Source organism: Gadus morhua, chromosome 17 (genome assembly GCF_902167405.1).
Source record: "Gadus morhua chromosome 17, gadMor3.0, whole genome shotgun sequence".
Classification (NCBI taxonomy): Eukaryota; Metazoa; Chordata; class Actinopteri; order Gadiformes; family Gadidae; genus Gadus; species Gadus morhua.
The window spans coordinates 8,742,911-8,766,307 of record NC_044064.1 but is presented as its reverse complement, the minus strand read 5'-3'; the positions used below and the strand labels follow the sequence as shown (position 1 = coordinate 8,766,307).

Below are 23,397 nucleotides of genomic sequence, written 5' to 3'. Positions count from 1 at the left end.
TCGTGTGATTTATATCGCGTTTTGATTGGTGACGACTCATGCCTCATTGTATCCATTCACAGCCCCCCCCCCCTCAACCCTGTAACCATCACCGCTTCTCACTATCGACCTGACACTTATAAACACCGTTTGTGTGTGTGTGTGTGTGTGTGTGTGTGTGTGTGTGTGTGTGTGTGTGTGTGTGTGTGTGTGTGTGTGTGTGTGTGTGTGTGTGTGTGTGTGTGTGAGAGAGAGAGTATGTGAGTGAGCATGTGTGCATGTGTACGTACATGTTTGTATCACTGTCAGTGAAATTCCCAAATGACAAGCTGTAAAAATAATGGGAAAACATTATATTACCCAGAATTCTCAGCGGTGTGCCTCTTACAGCCTGGGCCTAGAGTGCTTTCCCAATATCGTCCGGTTTGCCCGAAAGCCCGTGCACGACACCCCCCTGGCAACAAGGCTGTTGTTTGGGACCCCTGCCCAGATCCCTGACACCATAGAGGCCGGGCCAGTTGGGCTCCCCACCCCGGACAAGACGCCAGGGTGGCGGGCCTATGGGGAGGAAAATAGCCTGCTATTGGATACTTTGTTGGTTATCGGTGTTTGTAACATCCTGCTTCTCTATATCGGTGTGTGTCTGTTTGTGTGTGCGCGTGCGTGTGTGTGTATTTCAGTTAAAGGAGCTCTTTAAATGTGTCAGTGATGGAATGCAATAGTATGTATAACCTACATGCGTGTGTGTGTGACTATGTGTGCGTGTGTGTGGGTCTGTGTGTGTGTGTGTGTGTGTGTGTGACTGTGTATGTGGTGTGTGTGTGTGTATGCGTCTGTGTTTGGTGTGATTGTGTATGTGTGTATGTGGTAGCATGCAACCAACGACCCCCTCTTCATTCAATTCTACATTCCCTAGCAGCCATGGTACTGGTTTGGTACTGGTTTGGTACTGGTTTCCCCAATAAACACACCGGCCAACCCCCTAGGACTATTCTCCATAGTCAAGTCCTCACGAGGCAAGTTAAAAGGTAAACTGTTAACAATTTACAGTGTAGGTCCCTACCTTAGGTCCACATTATGTGTGCTTTAAGAAGCCTGGAAGACCTGAAATACGAGGTCATATTAACTGGGATTCTGTTTTTTAGGTGTGGAACACACAGCGACACATGTCAATGTTTATCCAGTTCTGCGTGGTTATATTCCCCGGGGTATGTAGACAGAAGAATTTAGAATGACACGCTTAAGTCGCGTCTGCACATGTGTTTAAACACACACAGTCTCTCCGCAAGACTCGGGTCTCCTGCAAGGGCAGCATATTCCTAGGGTTATGGTGTAACGGTTGGCTACATGTTCAATGCCGACCCTCTTCAAACTGGCTTCTGTCCAGTCTGCCTGTCTGCCAGTCTGCCTGGAAGTCAAATAGAGAGACAGACAGATAGAAACGTTTGAAGAAGAACAGGGCGACAGAAGTCCTTGAAGAAACCTTGTTCTGCTTTTAGCTAATATTGTCGTTACTCTGTGTGTGGCCTGTTATGAGCGGTATGTACCGTAAAAATGTGCAATGTGAGCTATATTTAGACACTAACTGACAGCGTGTGTTGTCATGGGCGTGTATTATTACAATGCGGTAGCCAGGCGTGGCAATCACAGGCAGAGTGTAGAAGCAGCTAGTGCTATCCTTTCAGACTCCTAGTACCCCCGAGAAGGGAGTAGCAAGCATTTTTTTAGTCTAGCTAACATATTGTGTCCTAACTCTAGGATGAAAAGCACTTTGTCTGTGCCATATAGAGGATACAAAACAGTTGGGTTTTAGCAAGAACATCAGTATTTTCCAGAACATCAGCACTGGAAACACTGTTTACTATTAAACACACAAAAACTGCAGAAAAGGGTTGTGGCAAAGAGGTATACATTCGCCTCTAGCCTAAGCCTAATGGTAACATGGTCATGAGGCAACAGTGATGTTTTGGGGGTACTGAAGAGGAGCAGGTAGGCTGGCCTCGGTATTCCTGAGGTGTTGAATCCCCTCTGGCGTACCCCAGAGTGTTGGACACTGTCCTCGCCTTCCCGGCCCAATAACTGCCATCCAAGGAATTGATGTCACATTGTTGCTGTTTGGAAGCCCAATGGAATTAGGTTCTTCAAACACGTGTGGTAGAAATCGATCTCCATCCACCTCTCATGAAGATGCTGGTCTATAAATGCTAAGTCATGGTGGTTTTCCGTCATGATTAAAATCACACATTAGACTGTCAACACAAAGGACTATGGTAGCTTTATATTGACATGTTGTGGTTATTGCTATGTCATATTGTCTGTCGAGGAGCGGTCACATGACGCCGAGGGCATTATACAGCACAGCTGCTCTCAGGCAGGTGTAGAGTTCCTCTACGTTTTTTCTCTCTCTCCTCTTCTTAAATTTTCCCCTTCATATCCTGTTATTCTCTGCATTGTCTATGCTCCTCTAATTTCTTCTCTCACCTCATCTCTCCTCTCCTCTGCTCTTCTCCTCCTCTCCTCTTCACTTTTCTGTTCATCTCTGCTATCCTTTGCCCTCTTCTCCAACTCTCCTCTTCTCCCTTTCCCTTCTCCTATCCTCTGCTGTCCTATGCTCTCCTCTCCTCCGCTCTCATCAGATGATATAATGTTGGATGCCACATCCCTTCTGTCAACATCTCTGTTATTTGCTCTCAAGCGAGTAATGGAACTATTTCCCAAGCTATGCTCTAATCAGAGCTAGAGGAAGAAGATGGGACGAGAATGTATGTACAAATGCTGATTTGTCTCCGCCTGTCATTCCTAAGTAAATACCACTCAGTCCCGGGAAAATGACAAACATTCCATCGATGCGTGTTGCAGGACCATGTGGAATTAAAGGGTAATTCTGCTGGCTGGGTTTCCACCTCCAGGAGAAGAGAATAAAACATCACAATCCCTCAAGCTAGCTTGAGGGAAGTTTAAGTCGATTGAGTCGATTGTGACCAAACTACAGGGATCGATACATTTTAGCCACAGAAAGAGATTAAAGGACATGAGGGGGCCCCCAATACAAAGGATAATAGTGGCTTAAGGTGTCGGGTTTGAACCCCAAAATCCGCAGTTTACCTAAAGGCATCCTTGTGCAAGATGCCACAACATTCCAACGTGGCTTTCACCAGAAATTGCCCTTCTGTGTTTCCGTCCCTGTCTTTCGGAAGAGAACTGTTTAAACTTCGGAAAATGTAACCCTGGCTCTTCCACAAGCTTCCATTGTGTCATGTCGTCCACTGAGGTCAATGCATAGATGATGACCACCCCCCCCCCCCCCCACACACACACACACCCAAACTAGGTGAGAGGTCCACAGCTCTTTGGCCCTCAGGTTGTAAGTAGCCCCTCCCAAAGTTTTCCCGACATCCCATAACAGAAGCAGAAAACTGCTTTTTCAGGGACTTGATGTGACAGCAGGTAAATGATTCAATGTCACTGAAACATTTGACATATTTTTGGATAATACAGTGAGCCCAGACCTCTCCTTCTCTCTGTTTTCGCCATACACCTCTAGCCCATCCCTTCCTTCCCCTTTTGCGTTGTATTTCCTAGGTCTTAAGAGAGTGTGAGATAAGATAGAGTGTGTTTTGATGAGGTTCAAGGGTTAAGAGCAGCACAATACCCTTATACAACACCTAATGGAAAGACTAACAGGAATGGTGGGCTCATTAGCCGCACATTAGCCTCGCGTGACGGCAGGACTGTGGACAAAGCACTTGTAGTTCTCCCCCCTGAAAGCACCAGCTAGGGCTTGAGGGGGTGCCTATACTGCAGAATCCGAATGGCAAGGGGTAATTTTAATTGGCATGGCTATTTCATTTTAAATGCTCTGAAGTTCCCAAGCTACATTCAAAGTTGATCAAATCCTCTGAGAAAACAGTAAAATAGTGTCAATTCAAGCGGTCTTTCCGATTTAATTTGGAGAAACAGGAATATACATTTGATTTCAATTAACCTAACCCTAACCTTAACCCTAACTTTGAACATAGCATTTAAATTGAACTTCCTTAAGGTTTGGTAGTGGGTACACAACCGAAAGAAGCATTGTCGTGGGGAAACCTGATCGTTATTATCTCCTGGCCCCCGTCAAAGAGCCCATGAGCATGCTTCACAGCTGGAATGTGGCAGTGGCCTGTGGAATCCCTGTCAGGGTTAAGGAGCGCTTATTTTTAGTCCAGGGGTGCCAGGAGAGGTTACTTATGGGACTGTCTCTCTCATGATACGGCTGCCTTTATGTTCTTGCTGTGTCAGTTGGTATGCTAGTTGGAAAAGAAGTAACCGACGATTTACTTCCTTCATGTAGTTGCCAACCTTTTTTGAGTATTGTACCCCTTTAAATATATCAGCACCTTATGAAGTTCTGTATTATTTGCATAAAAGTGGATATCGGTTAGCATGGGGTAAATGAAGGGAAGTAAACTCTCTCCCCAAATTGTTGTCATACTTCTGCTCTCTATTTCTGGAACCTTCCCGCCGATCCCCTGTGATTCACACTGGCACCTCTAGGGGCCAGAGTGTGATTCCCAGAGGCACGGGTCGCGTGCCACTCGTTGAACCTCACCTGCAGGCTGCAGATAAAGGACATGATTGTGAGGCTGATTGCGTATCACAGAGAAAATCTGTCACAGACAAAGACAACATACAACAACCTCCTTAAAATATGCAAATAACCACCATGTTTTCGGCCACGCGATTCAGAACCCTCCGATTTGTTTGTTCTGCTTTCTGAACGGCGCGTTGTGTGTTGTGCGCCCTACACATCATTTACATTTTATATTTCATTCAGGGGATTTTTTGATGCTTTTATTCAAAGCGACTTACAACCATTCATTCACACATTCACACACTGACGGCGAAGATGACCACGCAGGGCGACAGCCAGCTCGCCAGCAGCAGTCGGGGTGAGCCGTCTCACTCAGGGACACCTCGACACTCAGCTAGGAGGAGCCGGGGATCGAACCACAAACCTTCCGGGTACCAGTCAACCCGCTCGACCCGCTCCTGAGCTATGTCGCCCGGACACATCACCAACTATGTGCCCCCTTTGCATACCCTAGCCTCACTCTTAAGTGTGCTTTCATACAGGCTCTATCTGCACTCTACACCGGCATTTCATTCCCGTTCCAGTGTCCCCCTCTGGTATTTAATGTACGGGTGGTGACCAAAATAAACCCAGTGTGGGAAGGAAACTGCACGCGCTCTGCTGTGACCTTTGAGCAACAACGACATCATCACCGGCGACAGCGGCGGCAATGGCGGTGGGCGCCGGAGACAGACACGAGTGCGGCTGACTGACGATACGGACAGCTGAGTCCTGTCGGGGTGGAGGGGGACGAAAAGGGGGAGGGAGGGAGGGGAGAGAAGTCGTCTTCTGTGCCAATAGGGTTTGATGGCTCCTCCGGGGCCCCGCCCCCTTTTTTGCGTTGCGGTGCATTTGTTTTTCTAACATGAAGTTGGGGGGATACGGGATCCCTGTGACAGGTGCACATGTCAGCAGCTATGCAATGTATGGGACCCCCCCCCCCCCGCGCACTCCACACACACACACACACACACACACACACACACACACACACACACACACACACACACACACACACACACACACACACACACACACACACACACACACACACACACACACACACACACACACACACACTTATACTTTCTCTCGTGCTTTCTCTCTCCATCTTTGTCACAATCATTCCCTCACTCTATCTCTCTCTCTTCAGCTCTCCTGCTCTTATCCACTCTCACACCTATTTATCTGATCGCCTTGTCTTCTTCTTCCTCTTCTCTCTATACTTTGTGTAAGAGTCTAGTAGCCTCTCTCTCTCTCTCTCTCTCTCTCTCTCTCTCTCTCTCTCTCTCTCTCTCTCTCTCTCTCTCTCTCTCTCTCTCTCTCTCTCTTTATCTAATCTTCTCCCTCCCAGCTCTGATCTCTCTGTCCTTCTCATCTTCTCCTCATCATGTGGTTTCAGTCAGCTTCACCCCACACTATTGTTTTAGCCTCTCTCCTGAATCCCAGTCTTTATGAGCCAGCTTGACCACATGTATCTCTAGGATGAGTTGCGAGCATTAGCATCAAAAGATATCGGGACGGGCAATACAAACTAAAGTCTGGGTCCAGTTTTGTGTGTGGGATTGTCTTGCAAACACTATGGCCCAGATGAATCATTATTCATCATTATCATCATCATAGCAAATCATGCCACATCATAGCATATCATATAATGAGTATATAATGAGATTGGATACAGTTAGGCCTGGCAGTCTAATGCATCGCAGTCCAACCAGATGCTGGGGCAACTAGCATAGTGAGTTCAGGTATGGATGTAGTGTATAGCGTACTCACGAACACGCGCCTTCTTTATAAATAGATAACCACTGTTTTCCCCATACTGGGCGAGATCTATAAAAGCTGTGAAGATAATGTGTTACTTCTGCTGGTGTGTAAATCACAGGGATCTCCCTGTAGCAATTAACACAGGCCTGAGGACACACATTCATTTCCGCCCTCTCTTCCTCTCTGCGGAAGAGACCATCGTTGAAGGAGCTCTCGCTACGTCACTAGTCATTAGGTGAACTAGGTTGAGTCCTGCTGGAGAATGAATTTCACAAACATGTGGTCCAGGGACTGTTAAAGTGGTGGTGGAGGGATGGACAGAGCTTTAGAGGATGAAAGGCTTGAGAGAAAGAGGAAGGACAAGGGTAAGAGAGAGAGAGCAGCAAACTATGGCTGGAGGGGATAAGACCAGAAAACACAGGCTTCCTTCACATAGACTGAATCATCATTGGAGAGTATTCCCTATCTACTAAATTCTCTCACTCTCACTCTCTCTCTTTTACTTTCTCTCAATTAAATGAATGGCAAAGGGCTTTATTGGCAATTTATGTCAATTGTCAAAGCTCTCTCTCTTGTTCTGCTCTCGCTCTCTCTTTCTTTCTTTCTTTCTTTCTTTCTTTGGTTTCTCTCTCATCGTCTCTTCGAGAAAGCAAAGCTGTTCACTCTCTTTGAGAAAGTCCAGACTTGGTTGGACGGTCACCTGTCAAAATTCATGTCGTTGCCATGGCTAAAAATGTGTTTGGAAGAACTGGTATTAATTGCATGAATTATTAGTCGATTAATGGTTTATCGTCTATTTTAAATAAACATGTCAATAAAAAATTTCAAAAATTGTTTTGAAGTGTTTCAAAGTAAGGCAGAACTTAGTAGTCTCATAACAAGAGCAGGGATGTTCGATATATCGTAAAGCATTTCAGCGTGTTCCGTTTGTGTTTTGCCTGAGTGGTTGTCACGGTGATCTGGAGGCGGTGATGATCTGCCTCCCCTTGATCTGTTTCATCGCAGATGGTCACAGAGAACACTGCCGTTGGCGTAGGATATTTCTCCTCTGTCGGAAGACGAAATCGAACACAACATTGTGCGCCACACCCTCCAGCCCTCGCTCCGTCACGATCACAACTGCTTTGTTTTTGTTTGATTGCAACTGCGTCAGAAACACATACACCCACAATCTCACACAAACACACAAACACAAGTCTTACACTCCCTTGAGTGGGTTTTTTTTACGTATGTTTGTGTGTGTTGGCTGGTAAAGAGATACGGCTCCAATTTATGCATGCGACGTGGACTGACCTGTGATCTAACAACTCTCTCTCCCTTTCTGTACCTTTGTCGTCCCCCCCCCCCCCCCCCCCCCCCCCACAGTGTTACAGCAGCAGGCTGTCCACAGCCCTCTGGAGCAGCCAAAGCCCAAGCAAGGAGCCCAAGGTGGAGCAGGAGGAGGGGGAGGTGCAGGCGGAGGTCGCACGGGAGGAGGCCCCATCCCCTGTCAGAACTGTGGCAAGCCGTGCAAGGGCGAGGTGCTGCGCGTGCAGAACAAACACTTCCACATCAAGTGCTTCGTCTGTAAAGGTACCTCAGCGGGCCCCTCTCTGACGCAGGTCATAAGGACAGTACGGCAGCGGTTAGGGCTGTGTGGTTTGACTCCCAGCCGAAAGAGGCTGGGTTTGGACTCCGATGTCTGAGTCCACCTGTAGGCATCCGTGATCAAGATGCCCTAACCTGGCTGCTCCTTCATCGCCAGAAGCTTTGGATTGAAGCTTTGGCTCGACCTCATAGTGAAGAGTTGATGTGTTTCCTCCAAAGATCTTCAAATCCCGTTCCTGGGTGTGTGTGTGTGTGTGTGTGTGTGTGTGTGTGTGTGTGTGCGCGTGAGTCATTGTTTCTGTGTGTGTGTGTGTGTGTGTGTCTGTGTGTGTGTGTGTGCGTGTTTGCGATGGGTAGATGCAGGTGTCACATTTTTATGGGCTGTGTATGTTGTACGAGTATGTATGTATGTGTGTGTGTGTGTGTGTGTGTCTGCATTCAAGCATCTCACCACTAGCCTCGTGTCCGTCGCCGCCACCGCTGTTGTTGTTGATCAACACGGCGCTACGGTTGCTAGGCAACGGGCGAGGTCGCTCTACAATGTCGAGCAGCTTCCCTCCGGAGTCTATTGCGTTTCTTCTTACATCAGCAATGCAGCCCCACCAGATCGCCCCCCCCCTCTGTCAGCCCCACCCCTGTCAACCGGCTCCCTGATGCAGATGAGAATATGATATATTCATGTTTATCTAGATCAGTGGCATAAACTGGGGGTCTCCACAGAGGGCCGAAGGGGTCTCGGGATGGCCAATATAAAGAAAACAAACAATATCATTTATTTATTCATTAGAATCTGAATCTGAATCAGAATTACTTTTATTACATCTTGTTGTACAAGTACACAAAGATTAAAATGATCAGGCTTGGTTCCTTAACAGCCACAAAGCAGCAACAATACAAGATAAAGTAAATAAATGAAGGAGAAATAAGTAAAAATAAGTAAAAAAATAAGTAGCAGCATTAAAGCATTAAAAAATACATTCATGCCTTGTCCCTTTCATTTTTAATTGAACACTCAAAGGTTTTATTGTATTGATGAGACTCCAATTCTTATATTGAGCAAGACGCTTGCATGCTCGGCACCCAAGAAGGCATATAAATACCATGTAGTTTCTACCATCAGACGACACCCCTACACACACACACGCGTTCACGCATGAACACGTGCACTGTGTTCATGTGTGAATGTGTGTGTGCAGGGGGTGTCGCACGCACACGCATCTGTGCACACTCCTGGGCAGGCAGTTTACAGTTTCGAAAAAAAAAAGTTTCCATAGGTCAGATGGGAGTGTCCACATACCACCTCTAACTCTCCATCTGGAGTCTGCCTCTCTCTGCCTCGCTGCCCGCCGTAAAGGCTGAGGTACAGACAGTAATACGCAGCATGTTTGCCGAGTCTGCACCCCACATTCAAGTCTAGTCTAAGGAGAAAGCGAGAGAGAGAGAGAGAGAGAGAGAGAGAGAGAGAGAGAGAGGATGCTAGACGCTTATACAAAGGTATGGAGGGAAGTTGAAGGTTTAATTGTTTATTGTCACAGTGTTCCCTTAACTTGTCTTGTTGAATTCAACTTAATTCAAATTGTTGCAATTATTTAAACGTCTTATTCTTTAGACACGTCTCCCGCCCTCCCCGGTAAGAAGGGGGAACCTTCTTATGTAAGCCGTTTCTCGGTTTGCTTTTCCCCACATAAACTTTATTTATATTGTTTTGTGGAGCCAAGGGGCCCTTTGGCGGCTGTAATTGTAATAAAGGGCAGTACAGCTAAACTTGACTTGGCACACATTCACAAACACAAACACACACAGAGAAAAACGGCACACTAATCAAGCTATTCCGTAGCCAACTGCAACCCGATTCAAGTATTCAGGTTGTTGACAGACTGGAATATCCGGATGGGTGCGGGGATAAAATAAATAGTTTGCTGTCGGATTAAGTTTGTCAAACAGCAAACGCATTGGCAGGTTCAGTTAGGCAGTAAATGCCACATTTTGCGATGTATGTACATGCAAAGCGACATACAGATAATATCTAGATTACATCCCTGTCTAGTTAGCACCTTGGTATCAGAGCCATCAGTCTCTTTCCAAATTGAGCTAGAAAAAAACATTTGTGCACCTCCTGTGTCTGGATTGGTGTCGGTTTCAGCTAGCCTGGGAGCTAGCCAGTGTATTAATAGCCTTAGCACTTTGCTAAACATGTCTGATAAGCAGGGACAGTGCAAAGGGGATCAAATTTGTATTTATTGGCTGATTAACACCAGTCACAGCCTAAGGCCAAAATAATAACTAATAATAATAAAAAACAAATAGATAGCAATGCCATCAAAGAAGACATATTCCTCTACTTCTAGGAAGTATTGAAATGTCTACTTGCAGATTTTGACAGACATCTTGCATCGGTTTGACGTGAGCAGCAGAAACAGTTTGATCTGCTCACAATCTCTGATTCAATATTCTGGCTTTCATCTACTATTTGAAGCATACTTTTCCTTGATGCACCCCAGTGCCAGACTGACGCACTTAGCGCTGTGAAATGTTTGGGCCTGCTTTGCCAACGCTAATTGACGTTTTTCACTTCAGCGGCTATCAGCACCCAGCTGTGTCGTCAAGGAAGTGTGTTTTGTTTAGTCGTGGAAATGCACACCACGTATCTGCCTCTGTCCAGACCTCCCGGGGGAGTCAAGGCACCGAGCTAGCCAAAGTCTGACCCAAGGCTGTTAGCGCTTTTTACAGCGGACCCATCGCATCACCTCAATAGCATTTCTCGCATAACAAGGGAATACTCAGCTGCCAATAACACACAAGTAGATCCAAACACAAAACCCCCCGGACACACCCTCGCTCTGGAAATGTGTTCTCAGCGCACAGCGATGCTAGCTAGAGTTTGTCTGCACAATGAGCAGTGCTGTTCTGCCTCTCCGTTACAATAATACTCGCGCTGTGGGAATCGTACATCACTCCCATGTATAGAAATGCAATGACTCAGGCAGCAGACTCACTCACAGACTTTAATTAGCTTTGATTCTTTTACTTCAAATACCATCATATGTGACGGCAAACGTCGCCGATGTGCCACATTTTCAAATAAATACATGCAAATGTTACTTTAGTCTGCGCTTTGTCCATTGACCACAACAACTTCACGTGTGAGCTTTTAAAACAACACAAATAACAAAGAACAACCTTACCCAATGCCATTTAGCCTCCTCTGCCACCCGCACCATTGTTAACCATCGCTAACTGGGAAAAGATGGCTTCCTTCCTGGAAGTGGTCTCATTAAGTGAGACCACCCCCCCCTTCACACACCCCTCTTTAAGGGGAGAGAGTGGGAGAAAGGGAGACAAAGGTAGGAGTTGTACTGATAACAGCTGGTTGTAATGTTCTGAGCTGGGTGTTGCCGGTCGGGCCTTCTTGGAACCGGTCCTGAAGACGACGTAATTGCGGATGGTGGGGACGTGTGTGTGTGTGTGTGTGTGTGTGTGTGTGTGTGTGTGTGTGTGTGTAAATTAGCCGTTATTTGAGCATTGTGGGGCAGAGCGCAGGGTGTGTCCCAGGGGAGGCCTGTTCCTCGTGTCAGACCTTCAGATTGTATGGCTCTGGGTTTCTCAAGGCCTAGTCCACTACTTTACGAATCGATGGCAGCAGGCTTACGGCTACTCAAGGTCATAGCAACACCCCACACAGACAGAGACTAACACACACACACACACACACACACACACACACACACACACACACACACACACACACACACACACACACACACACACACACACACACACACACACACACACACACACACACATGGAATTTTATTTAACTATAGCTTATCCTACTTCCTATAGCTCTGTTTCTGTCCAGCTAAGTTGGTAGTGCTTGATATTAATGCTGCAAGAGTTAGGAGTTTGATTCCACCGGGACTATTTAGCCATTAATTTAATCTGAATATAAAACGTTCTACTTCCTCAGATGCATTCCTTTGTTGATGCTTGTGAGAAACCTAATGAACACGTGCACATGTATGTGCACTTTCACATTCCTCTAATGCATTGCCCTTCTGGATCCAGTTCTTCATGTCCTGGGCCAAGATGTTATCCATAATCCAGGCAGGTCTTGGGTTGTGCACAACCCCCCCATGCCAGCGCACGTGAAGGTTCATTTGTCAAATAATCAGCGTTGAAGAAAAGCAGAACTACCAACAGAATACCAGGCTGATTCCTCTGTGTGTTACAGGCTGATTCCTCTGTGTGTTACCAGGCTGATTCCTCTGTGTGTTACAGGCTGATTCCTCTGTGTGTTACAGGCTGATTCCTCTGTGTGTTACAGGCTGTTTCATCTGTGTGTTACCAGGCTGATTCCTCTGTGTGTTACCAGGATGATTCCTCTGTGTGTTACAGGCTGATTCCTCTGTGTGTTACAGGCTGATTCCTCTGTGTGTTACAGGCTGTTTCCTCTGTGTGTTACCAGGCTGATTCCTCTGTGTGTAACAGGCTGATTCCTTTGTGTGTTACAGGCTGATTCCTCTGTGTGTTACAGGCTGATTAATCTGTGTGTTACCAGAAGTGAATCTAATTGGTATTAACTGTAACAGGCAGATGGCTAGGCCTCCGGTATTGCTGCGTGCGACTTTCTCGAGAACTGCAAACAACTTCACACTTGACTGGATGAATGGTTGTTGAGGAAATCAAAGTAGAGACAGACATACAAACATACATTAAGAGAGACTCCTTCCATATTATTTAGATAGTATTCAACTTCATAGCGAACATGAAATATTTAACTGGCTTCTGTCATTGCTATGTTAACAGCTCGCTATTTTGTCCCGGGCTGTTAAGCTATTAGGGACCATCTATTCCCGGGAACAACAGCCTTCCCTGTGAAAGTAAAATAGCTGAGGTTTGAAACATTTGAGTTTAGCGAAACCAAATGGAAGACAATGTACCATGTCCAGTCTCTCGTCATCAGCTGTTGGATGTTCTGTGGCGAGCGATGGAGAACGAGCTGTACCCAGCATGCCGTTCTGCGGTGCGACAGCCAATAAGGGACTCCTCTCAGTACTCTACACAGTGTGTACTTCTAGCTGTAGTCACACACTACTAATAAATATGTCCCGTAGATCTCAAGAGCTTGCACTCGACACCACACTTCCTGGGGTGCTCAGCATCAACCCACCCGCCAAGTGGGAAGTCGATCGCATGATTGTGTTGTCGAGAAAACGACTGAAGGCCAGACAGACAGACAGAAAGACTCCTCTAATTACAGTTAGATGGGAGGGAACACAAAACTTTCGAGTAGATGTTACAGCCTGAGGCGAGCAGTCACCCATACCTAACCTGATCTTTCCAGGGACACACATAATTGGACATGATAGGTGTAATGCTCTTGGATTAAAGGGAGTGTGTTTACGTCTTTTAGTCTGTCTGCCTCTCTTAAAACATGTTCTGCCTGTAACCTGTGATTGGCTTTCTAGAATTCTTTCTAATTTGAGCCAATATTGTGAAATGCGAGGCTAAATTTAGGTTTTCTCTGTGTGAACATGTTTCAACATAAACTGCATATAAATACAGCTACATACAGTACAAGTTCCAAGTGCTCATGTCTTTCAACAAGATTATGTTCACATTTTAAGACCAAGCCTCAATGCTTTTTTAAACCCCTTTCCCTCTGGTATCGACTTTTGAGAGTTTGCCCAACATTCAATGCTAATTCATGAATTCATCTTGTGGTCTGGCATACTAGCATGTAAGGTATGCAAGTATCAGACTGTCGTTTGTTCTTGAAAGAAAAGCAGGAAGTATAATTGACCAAAGGGCCTTTGTTTTTAGTGGTATTTTGAGAGTTAGCTCCTTTTAGCTTCCTCCCTGTCTTTGTTTTTAGCATTAGCGTCCTTGAAGGAAGAAGGATCATACCGCCCTTTAAGCATTGTTTGCTATGGAGCTTCAGAGCGGGGTCAACCCTATGTTCCCCGGGTCCAACCCTATGTTCCCCGGGTCCTATGTTCCTCGGGTCCTATGTTTCCTGGTCACATACATATCGGGGAACATAGGAGCCTTTTTGGGAAAAGCGGGGAACATAGGACCCTTTTAAAATAAAAAAAAGGGTCCCATGTTCCCCAGTCTCATACAAAGAGGGGAACATAGGACCCGGGGAACATAGGACCCGGGGAACATAGACACGCTCCCCTTAAGAGCTAGCTAGCATAAAGGATTAGCTAAATCTCAGCCTTGATAGCTTCCAGGTGCATAATACCCCCCCCCCCCCCCCACCCCCCCACACACACAATCAAACGCCCTGCCGTTGTCACGGTCACAGAAGCTTTTATGATAATTATGTTTTTACCGGCCAGTTTGATTGTGTTTGCTTTCACTTTGTTTGTGTGTAAGTGTGTGAGAGCTTTTGAGTGAGTAGTTCACTGAGTGAGTGAGTGAGTGAGTGAGTCAGTGAGTGAGTGAGTGAGTGAGCAAGCCATCATGAAATTGTGTGAGAGAGTGAGTGAGCATAATTACGGAGCGATCGTGCAAGTGAAAGAGGGATTGGTGGGGGACGGGAAATAAATCGTAAACTCATTTCACTTCCTTCCGGCTATGGGGGTATGAGTGTGTCACTCTGTATGGGGACCTCGGTAAATCACAGCACGGCAGACCCTCTCTATTGTCCCCCGAGGCCCCGCGGTACACACAGCTGGTATCGGATCGCCACTACTCTCACTCAATGGCTTCCCCCGGACCACAGAATCCATCCAGCATCCCCACCTCATCCTCCGTCCCTCTTAGACAGGGGCGGCGAGGGGGGGTTCCTAACATTTGTTTTTCTGTGACTCACCACCCGTGGTGGAGCAACTTTTGGCCTGGGACCCACACCATATTCTGTGCAAAATAGGCAATTTGATCTCGTTGCCTTGTAAAAGACATGTGGGTTCCGGTGTGTATGTGTGTGTGTGTTGTGTGTGTGTGTGTGTGGTTGTCTGTATTTGTGTGTGTGTGGGTTTGAGTGTGTGCCTGTGTTTGTGTGTGTGTGTGTGGTTGTGGTTGCGGTTGCGTTTTTAGGTGTGTGTCTGTGTGTGTTTGTGGGTGTGTGAGTTTTTGGTGTTTGTGTGTGTGTGTGTCTGAATGTGTGTGTTTGTGTGTGCGGGTATGTGTGTGTGTGTGTGTGAGTGTATGTCCATGTGTGTGTGTGTGTGTGTGTGTGTGTGTGTTTTTATGTCCGCATGATCAAGCTTTGCACAATGCAGCAACAATGCCAAACTGAATAGGATCAGTAGTAGTCTGTCTCAACCTCTCCATCTCCAACCCTTTTCCATCGGGGCCTTTGGACATGTTCCACAGCACCACCACCAGAGCATGAGCTCATGGCCTCAGCCACATTCAACCAGGAGCCACCTGAAGCGGCTAATGTGGAAGCCCATTGGCACCGTGCCACGCCCCGTACCAACCAATGAGAGAACTGCTCCACTGGAAAATATGTCATCAGTTTCCGGTGGGGGGAGAAAAACACTCGGCAGGCTTCCATTGTACTGTGGTGTTTTTAATGCGCCGTCCAACCGTGGGAGAAACTGATAAAAACGAGGGAAAGCGAGAGAGTCCATTAAATGAGCAGGGAAAAAGTTGTGTCAACGTTGAAAAAGGTGTTTTTTATCACATCCGTCGAAGGGGTTTACAACAAAACAGGGTGCTTTGGGGGTACACAACGGTAATGTTTAAAGGGTCGAGGCAGAGTTGAATGTACTTGATTCAAACAACGGCAGACATTGTGGATCGATCCTTTGGGCTGGGAGCCAAACGCCCTCACCACTAGTTAAACTCAGTGTTTGATTCAGTGGGGCATTCGGGTTTGAACCCAGAAACTTAAGGCTAGGGGTCAACATCACTGTGTAACATCAGTGTGTACCGATATGGTCATTTTCTGCAAACCAAATGCATCATTTAAGACAAGACTCGGCTTAGTCTCACAAGTGGTTTGTGCGTTGCCTCTGGGCGCGTGTAGATGAGAATTCTGCATCATCGCTTCATCATTTTCCGGTTGTCCGACCGCTAACGTTAAGTCGTATAGACGTATAGTCCTGCTGACGATATGTGAAGATTTAGAACTTTTACAAAAAGCGGCAAACCTCACATTTGTTGTCCAGATGTCGACTGTGAGTTGTTGGCAACTGTGAGTTGTGTAACACGCATAGGAGTGAGTGTGATTCAGAGACAGCTCCTGAATCACTACATGTCTACATGATCCTTGAGCAAGATGTCCTTAGCCCTATACCTGCTCCTTAATGGCATGAATCTTAAATAAAGGAATTAAAGATTTTCATCGCCTCGAAGAAATGGTCATTCAGAGTGATTAGTTAGCGTATGGAATTTGACATTTTAACGACACTTGTGATGCACCACTGTATGGAGGCAGTGCCTTTACTTGCAACACACTATATAGATATCAGCACATAGCATCAGGATACGGTCATACAACAAAGTGGTGACCTGCTCCAGTCCTGCATCGTAAAACCATATAGAATAGGGGAGGGAGGGAGGGAGGGCGGGAGGGAGGGGAGAACACAGTGATGTTTACAGTGCTTTATAGAGTGTAACGGATGTAGCATTTTGTGTTTTCATGTTTTTATGGCTGTTGTTCGTGCAGGGTTCACCAGCAAGGTGTGATGACATGGCTATGGAAACCCTGGTTGGATAACCCGTGTGTGTGTTTATGTGTGTGTGTGTTTGTGTGTGTTTGTGTATGTTTGTGCGTGTGTGCAGCCACCTGCAATGCAAACATAACTAAGTTTTGTGTGCCGACTGTATTATTATAGTGTCTGTGTATTCTAGAGAGAGAAATAGAGAGATAGAGGGAGAGAGAGAGAGAGAAAGAGAGTTTGTGGGATGTGTGCATGGAAACGAGACAAAAACAGAACATTTATGGAGCTTCTGGCTGCACTGATCTGCTATGTGTTAATAAAGGTCAGGCAACACACACACACACACACACACACACACACACACACACACACACACACACACACACACACACACACACACACACACACACACACACACACACACACACACACACACACACACACACCAGAGTATTAAGGTGAAAGATGCATGTGTCGAACTGGTTCCATTGTCAACAAAAAAAATGTGTCACTACGTGTGTGTGTGTGTTTTCATATAGAGGAATTCTTTCAAGGAAACCTTACAAGAGAAGATAGAGACAGCATGTTGTCAATTGCATTTAGCATTCACGTCTAGTTAGTTGGTGTATAAATAACTAGTCGAAATAATGGACTGCTTATTGCTCCCAATCAATGTTTATAATCAAACTAATCAAATTCTCTCTTTCCTTCTCTCTGTCTTCCCCAATCTTCTCCTCAAATGATCCCTTCCCTCCCCCGCCTCGCTCTCCTCCCCCACCCCTCTCTCCCCCTCCAGTGTGTGGCTCAGACCTGGCCCTCGGTGGCTTCTTCGTGCGTCAGGGCGACTACATCTGCACCCTGGACTACCAGCGGCTGTACGGCACGCGCTGCTTCAGCTGCCAGGAGTTCATCGAGGGGGAGGTGGTGTCCGCACTGGGCAAGACCTACCACCCTCGCTGCTTCGTCTGCGCCACCTGCAAGTAAGGGTTACCCAGGGGTGGGACTGATGGGGGGGGGGGTCATCCCGCCGGGATCCGGGGAATAGTGCGGGAGGATCGCTACGATAGTGATGACTCGTGTGTCAATAAACTGTGAGGTTGTGATAATGGATGTGCCGACTCTGTGACCTCAGAAGTGTGGATTGCTCGTTGGTTTGTGTGTTCAGAAGGGCTAGGAAGGAAGGGCTATTTGTGTGTGTGTGTCTACTGGTTTGTGTTCTGGGTGTTGGGGGTGCATACGCTACCATTCAAAAGTTTGGTGTCACAAAGACAATTTCATGTTTTCCATGAAAACTTACATTTTTATTCAACACTTTTCAGCCGTGCTAATTATTGCACAAGGTTTTTCTAATCATCAATTAGCCTTTTAACACGATCAGCTAAATAATGTACCATTAGAACACAGCAGTGATGGGTGCTGGAAATGGCCCTCTGTACACCTAAGTAGATATTCCAAAAAAATCTGCCGTTTCCAGCTTGAATAGTCATTTACCACATTAACAATGTCTAGACCGTATCTCTGATAAATTATCTTCACTGAAAAAACTGTGCTTTCCTTTTAAAAAATAAGGACATATGTAAGGGACCCCAAACTTTTGCACGTAAGTGTACATTTCTACATTTACATACGATTGTTATTTATTGGTCGCTGCTAGTTAAAAGCTTCATGTGTTAGCAAAGTGGCAAACCTTTTGCTCTGCTTGAGCTTTCCGATCTCTGCCTACTTCCCATCCACTCCCTTGGATGCATAGACGACGGCCTCACTGCGCCACTTTTCCCACGCTCGAGTCACGACTGTATCCCAGCCCCCCCCCCCCCCCCCCTTTACCTTCTATCGAGGTTTCAGAACGATCACACGACTCTCGTCCCGCGAGCGTCGTCTCCTCAAGCAGAACCCGTGGCTCACCGCTTCACCGCGGTAAGGGTGGGGAGAACCAGAGGGAGATGGAGGGAGAGAATCGGGCGTATTATCACACAGACGCCATGCATCGAACCATCTGGCCTCGCCGATCCGTGGCTAAAAAATAGACAAAAACACCCTTTCACAGGTTTCTGTTTTGTAATTTGTGGTAAATCAGGGAGTCCCACTCACTCGGCAGAAGGTTGGGAGCTTGTGTGATCTCTGCAGGGCTTGTGTGTGAACAGCTGAAGATAAAAGTTGTTCTCATTAGCGGTTAATCGATCGTATGTACAATGTGGTATCTTTTTTGTATTGATTGTCAAAGTACTGATTTCAGAATGATAAAGGATGTCGTTCAAATTATATTGATAACAAGATATTCACAAGGGAGTTATAAATAGGAAAACACGCAAATAAGGCACAGTCCACTGGTTCTCACCAAATTTCTGTCCAGTGTATTTCCTTTTTTTGTGTGTGTGTGCGTATGTGTGTTTGTGTGTGTCTGGGTATCTGGGCAAGATGAGATGTGTATGGTCACTCATTTCGGCCACTTAACGTATTACAAGAATGGTGTTAGATTACCCCTTGACATCTGTGTGTGTGTGTGTGTGTGTGTGTGTGTGTGTGTGTGTGTGTGTGTGTGTGTGTGTGTGTGTGTGTGTGTGTGTGTGTGTGTGTGTGTGTGCGTGCGTGCGTGCGTGCGTGCGTGCGTGCGTGCGTGCGTGCGTGCGTGCGTGCGTGCGTGCGTGCGTGCGTGCGTGCGTGCGTGCGTGCGTGCGTGCGTGCGTGCGTGCGTGCGTGCGTGCGTGCGTGCGTGCGTGCGTGCGTGCGTGCGTGCGTGCGTGCGTGCGTGCGTGCGTGCGTGCGTGCGTGCGTGCGTGCGTGCGTGCGTGCGTGCGTGCGTGCGTGCGTGCGTGCGTGCGTGCGTGCGTGCGTGCGTGCGTGCGTGCGTGCGTGCGTGCGTGCGTGCGTGCGTGCGTGCGTGCGTGCGTGCGTGCGTGCGTGCGTGCGTGCGTGCGTGCGTGCGTGCGTGCGTGCGTGCCTCTGTGTTTTGTTTGTGTGTGCGTGTAAGTCTCTCAGAAGCAGGGGATGCCCTTTATGTAGCATGAATAATTCATCAATGGCCAATCAGTCTTCTGATATCTCTAGTCTATATCTATTTCTCAGCTTTGTAATTTGTCCATCTTGAGTTTGTCTAATGGATGCATGATTGACCTCTTAGTCTAGCACTTATTTAAAGCTCTGTCTCCACTTAGACGATGTGGCAGAATGCCCTAATAATACTCAATGTCCTTTAAGTACAACCAATTTATTATTCATAACACAAATGTATGGCTATGATGTCGAACATCCAGCATTATGTTACTTCTTTCACTGTAGTCATCGTAATGTGATTCTCCTGCCTTTTTCTCCAAAAATTGAAAGGGGTTACGTTTAAAGGTGTATAGTTTTAAAAGGCTGCACACCTAAACAATGTTGGTGACGTGGAGGTGTCTACTGAGACACACTCAAACGATCTCCTAAAGGTCAGACACAAAGACCAGTACACGATAGTACCTCACTGCCTTCTCTCCATCTCTCACCCTGTTGGCATTGTCCTTCTTTCTCTTTCTGTCTGGTTTCCTTTCTTTCTTTCCTCCCTCCTTCCCCTTGCTTCTTTCCTACCTACCTCCCTCCCTTTTCTCCTTCTCTCCTTCTTTCCCTCCTTCGTTCCTTCTGTCCTTTCCTCCCTCCCACGCTCCCTCCGTCCCTCCCCCCTGCAGACAGCCCTTCCCAGCTGGAGACAGAGTGACGTTCAACGGCAAGGAGTGTATCTGCCAGCAGTGTACCCAGCCTCTGGCCCCCAACAGCCCTGCACCCATCCAGGCTGTCCACAGTCAGTCCTTAGGCCTCTCTGTCTCCCATTCTCACAAACTCTCTCTCTCTCTCTCTCTGTCTCTCTCTCTCTCTCTCTCTCTCTCTCTCTCTCTCTCTCTCTCTCTCTCTCTCTGTCTCCCATTCTCACAAACTCTCTCTGTCTCTGTCTCTCTCTCTCTCTCTCTCTCTCTGTGTCTCTGTCTCCCATTCTCACTCTCTCCCATTCTCTCTCTCTCTCTCTCTCTCTCTCTGTCTCTCTCTCTCTCTCTCTCTCTCTCTCTGTCTCTCTCTCTCTCTCCTGTTCTCTCTCTGTGTCTCCTGTTCTCTCTATCTCCCGTTCTCTCTCTCTCTGTCTCCCATTCTCACTCTCTCCAATTCTCTCTCTCTCTCTCTCTCTCTCTCTCTCTCTCTCTCTCTCTCTCTCTCTCTCTCTCTCTCTCTCTCTCTCTCTCTCTCTCTCTCTCTCTCTCTCTCTCCCCTCTTCAAAATCTTCCTTTGTCTTGAGGTCTGACCTTTGACATTCTCTCTCTCTCTCTCTCACTCTCTCACTCTCTCTCTCTCTCTCTCTCTCTCTCTCTCTCTCGCGCTCTCGCTCTCTCTCCCTTTCTCGCTCTTCCTTTCCCACGCTTTTGTTCCGCTTCCTCCTTTCTCCTTTCTCCGTCTGTTTCTGCGGAATTGTCCATTTGTGGGTGTCTCTGGTGTTAATAAAGTTTTCCTTTGTGTCACTTTCTCTCTCTCCGTTTTCTCATCCTCGTTTTGTAACAATTCCCGCTTTGTTTCCACTCTGGGAGACATTTCAATGACCTCTCTCCTGTTCCCTCTCTTCTCTCTTCTCTCTTCACTCTCTATCTTTCTCTGTCCATCTCTCTTTTCTCTCTTGACTCTCTCTCTGTTCATCTCTCTCTACCCCTCTCTTTTCTCTCAATCCATTTCTACCGCTCTATGTTTTGCTCTCTCTCTCTTTCCTTTCCATTCATCTCTCTCTCTCTTTATCCCCTGTCCCTCTCTCTCCTCTCTCCATTCATCTGTACCTCTCTTTATCCCCTGTCCCTCTCTCTCCTCTCTCCATTAATCTGTACCTCTCTTTACCCCTCTACCTCTCTCTCTCCTCTCTCCATTCATCTGTACCTCTCTTTATCCCCTCGCCCTCTCTCTCCCCTAACTCCATCTATATCTGCCTCTCTTTCTATATGTATACCTCTCTCTCTCTCCCCTAACTCCATCTATATCTGCCTCTCTTCCTATATGTATACCTCTCTCTCTCTCCCCTAACTCCATCTATATCTGCCTCTCTTCCTACATGTATACCTCTCTCTCTCTCCCCTAACTCCATCTATATATGCCTCTCTTTCTATATGTATACCCCTCTCTCTCTCCCCTAACTCCATCTATATCTGCCTCTCTTTCTATATGTATACCCCTCTCTCTCTCCCCTAACTCCATCTATATCTGCCTCTCTTCCTACATGTATACCTCTCTCTCTCCCCTACCTCCATTCACCTGCGCCCCTTTCGCCCCCAGACTGCTGTGGCTGTGGGAAGGACTTTAAGAACGAGCAGTCCCTGGTGGCGCTGGACAAACACTGGCACCTGGGCTGCTTCAAGTGCAAGGTGTGCAGCAAGGTGCTCAATGCAGAGTACATCAGCAAGTGAGTGGACCGCCCCCAATCCATCCCATAATACTCCTGATGATACAGAGTAGTGAGTGGCTGTTCTTTAGAAACGGGTTGCCAGATTTTTCTTTCTTCATTTCTTTCTTTCATTAGTGAGTTAGTGCATACATTCATCCGTCGTCAGTCGTTAGTTCATTTGTTAGTTAATTCATTAGTTAATTAATGTGTTCATTCTTTAATTAATTTGTTAATAAAATTGATATTGAAGGATTTAAGTAATTTATGGATTTATTAATATCTTTCTTTTTTTGTTTGTTTAATCATTCATAAAAGAGAAAACATTAATAGAAAGAACTGTTCCACTCAAAAATGTAATTGAATTCAAAAGCCTCAGGTTGCAGCTCTCAGAACAGACCAGTGTATCGGTGTGAAGGGATGAGACGCTGGCCGACGCCTCCTCCCATTGGGCCAGGGCTTAATCCTGACTGTTTCTAACCTGCTGTGTCTCTGTCCACCAGGGATGGGATCCCGTACTGCGAGCAGGACTACCACGCCATGTATGGCATCCAGTGCGAGAACTGCAAGAAGTTCATCACCGGCAAAGTCCTGGAGGTAAGCTCCGTCTCGCTGGAGATATGAGAGAGAACTCTGAGGAGAACTGGGTAGGCTACGGCGGCCATGATGAGGAGAGAAAAGGGTGATGAAGCAATTCTCTTTTCAGCATCACCATGACGTGTGTGTGTGTGTGTGTGTGTGTGTGTGTGTGTGTGTGTGTGTGTGTGTGTGTGTGTGTGTGTGTGTGTGTGTGTGTGTGTGTGTGTGTGTGTGTGTGTGTGTGTCACTGCCATACTTGTGATTTATTATGGTCCGTGGAAATCGACCGATTGCAAAATTGGAAGAGAGGGCAAAAGAGAGAGATAGAAGGAAAAACAAGAAGCAGGAGGGTTGGGGTTATGATACGAGGAGGAAGAGGAGGGGGGTCTCACAGGATGAGACCACTGACTTTCCTACAAACAAACAGCAGAGAGCCGGGTTATGGAGCAAGAAAAATAATGAAAGCTGTCTGGCTTTCTATTTCTCTCTCTCTCTCTCTCTCTCTCTCTCTCTCTCTCTCTCTCTCTCTCTCTCTCTCTCTCTCTCTCTCTCTCTCTCTCTCTCTCTCTCTCTCTTTCTCTCCCTCCCTCCCTCCCTCTCCCTCTCCCGCATGTTTGAGTCTGCATGTGTGCGCTTGTATGCCTGTCTGTCAATTCCTGGCAAGATGAATGTAGCAATCTTGGGGCACGGGTAAACATACATACACACATGCTGTATGTATAAAACATATTCCGATCCACCAGAATATGTTAGTTCCAGTTAGATCCAGAAGCAATCACAATCAATAATCGACATCATTTTGGTTGATGCATTTATGTTTGACGTTGATCAATCATAATCGTGCTAGCATTCCTAGCAAGGAAGGGAGCACA

General features: G+C 46.7%; 1 protein-coding gene across 16 annotated transcripts in view; it reads left to right on the top strand.

Annotated features, from left to right (window-relative positions):
• The window catches only part of ablim2 (actin binding LIM protein family, member 2), a 65,538-nt gene that overhangs the window by 16,725 nt on the left and 25,416 nt on the right, over nucleotides 1-23,397 (top strand). For all 16 annotated transcript variants that reach the window (XM_030338414.1, XM_030338413.1, XM_030338416.1 and 13 more), the window contains exons 2-6: nucleotides 7,724-7,930; nucleotides 17,360-17,543; nucleotides 20,226-20,338; nucleotides 21,841-21,967; nucleotides 22,450-22,543. In XM_030338414.1, coding sequence (XP_030194274.1) covers nucleotides 7,724-7,930; nucleotides 17,360-17,543; nucleotides 20,226-20,338; nucleotides 21,841-21,967; nucleotides 22,450-22,543 — 725 coding nt within the window. The remainder of the gene's footprint in view (nucleotides 1-7,723; nucleotides 7,931-17,359; nucleotides 17,544-20,225; nucleotides 20,339-21,840; nucleotides 21,968-22,449; nucleotides 22,544-23,397) is intronic.